The 939-nt window shown below is 62.8% G+C and overlaps 1 protein-coding gene across 1 annotated transcript; it reads right to left on the bottom strand.

Annotated features, from left to right (window-relative positions):
- Positions 1 to 439: 439 nt before the first annotated feature.
- SNRPD2 (small nuclear ribonucleoprotein D2 polypeptide 16.5kDa) lies at positions 440 to 739 on the bottom strand (the record flags this gene model as incomplete). The annotated part of the gene is made up of 1 exon (XM_010085117.1): positions 440 to 739. A coding segment is annotated over exon 1 (279 nt), but the record flags the coding sequence as incomplete, so codon positions are not given.
- Between the last annotated feature and the right edge of the window lie 200 nt (positions 740 to 939).

Here is a 939-nt window from a genome sequence, read left to right as displayed (position 1 = left end):
GACCCTGGTGTGACCCAAAGGGACACTGGTGACCCTGGGGTGACACTGGGGATCCTGGGGTGACACATGGGGACACTGGGGACCCTGGGGTGACTCAAGGGGACACTGGGAGTCGTAGGGAGACCCTGGGGTGACTTGGGGGGACTCTGGAGAACATTGGGGACTGTGGGGTGACCCTGGTGTGACCCAAAGGGACACTGGGGACCCTGGGGTGACACTGGGGACCCTGGGGTGACACACAGGGACACTGGGGACCCTGGGGTGACTCAAGGGGACACTGGGAGTCGTAGGGAGACCCTGGGGTGACTTGGGGGGACTCTGGAGAACATTGGGGACTGTGGGGTGACCCTGGTGTGACCCAAAGGGACACTGGGGACACTGGGGTGACACATGGGGACACTGAGGACCCCAGGGGGACACCCCAAACCCCAAAACTCACAGCGAACAGGCCTGGGGACCCCCCGCACACACCCCAGCTCTCGCCAATCCCACCCCGCAGGACACCAGCGGACCCTGGGGCCACTTTGGGGACAATTTGGGGACAGTTTGGGGACAGTGTGAAGGACCTGTCGAAGGCCTTGACGCGGCCGAGGAGCTTCTTGTTGTTGCGGCAGTTGATGAGGACCTGGGTGTTGTTCTTGACGGACTGGGTGAGGACGGAGAGTGGCCCCGTGTTGAACTCCTCCTCCTCCCGCTTCTGCAGCTCCTCCGGCGTCATCTCACTCTTGGGCTTGTTCAGGAGGCTCCTGAGGGGACAAAGGGGACACTGAGGGGACACTGAGGGGACACGGTGGCTCAGCAGGGTCCAGAGGGGACAAGGGGACACTGAGGGGACAGTAAAGGGACATCGAGGGGACAGTAAAGGGACACTGAGGGGATGGTGTGGCTCAGCAGGCTCCTGAGGGGACAGGAAAGGGACATTGAGGGGACACTGAGGGG

The sequence above is a fragment of the Pterocles gutturalis genome, unplaced genomic scaffold, assembly GCF_000699245.1.
Source record: "Pterocles gutturalis isolate BGI_N339 unplaced genomic scaffold, ASM69924v1 scaffold35435, whole genome shotgun sequence".
Classification (NCBI taxonomy): domain Eukaryota; kingdom Metazoa; phylum Chordata; class Aves; order Pterocliformes; family Pteroclidae; genus Pterocles; species Pterocles gutturalis.
Note: the sequence above shows the minus strand (reverse complement) of the source record. Positions and strands in the feature narration are given on the sequence as shown.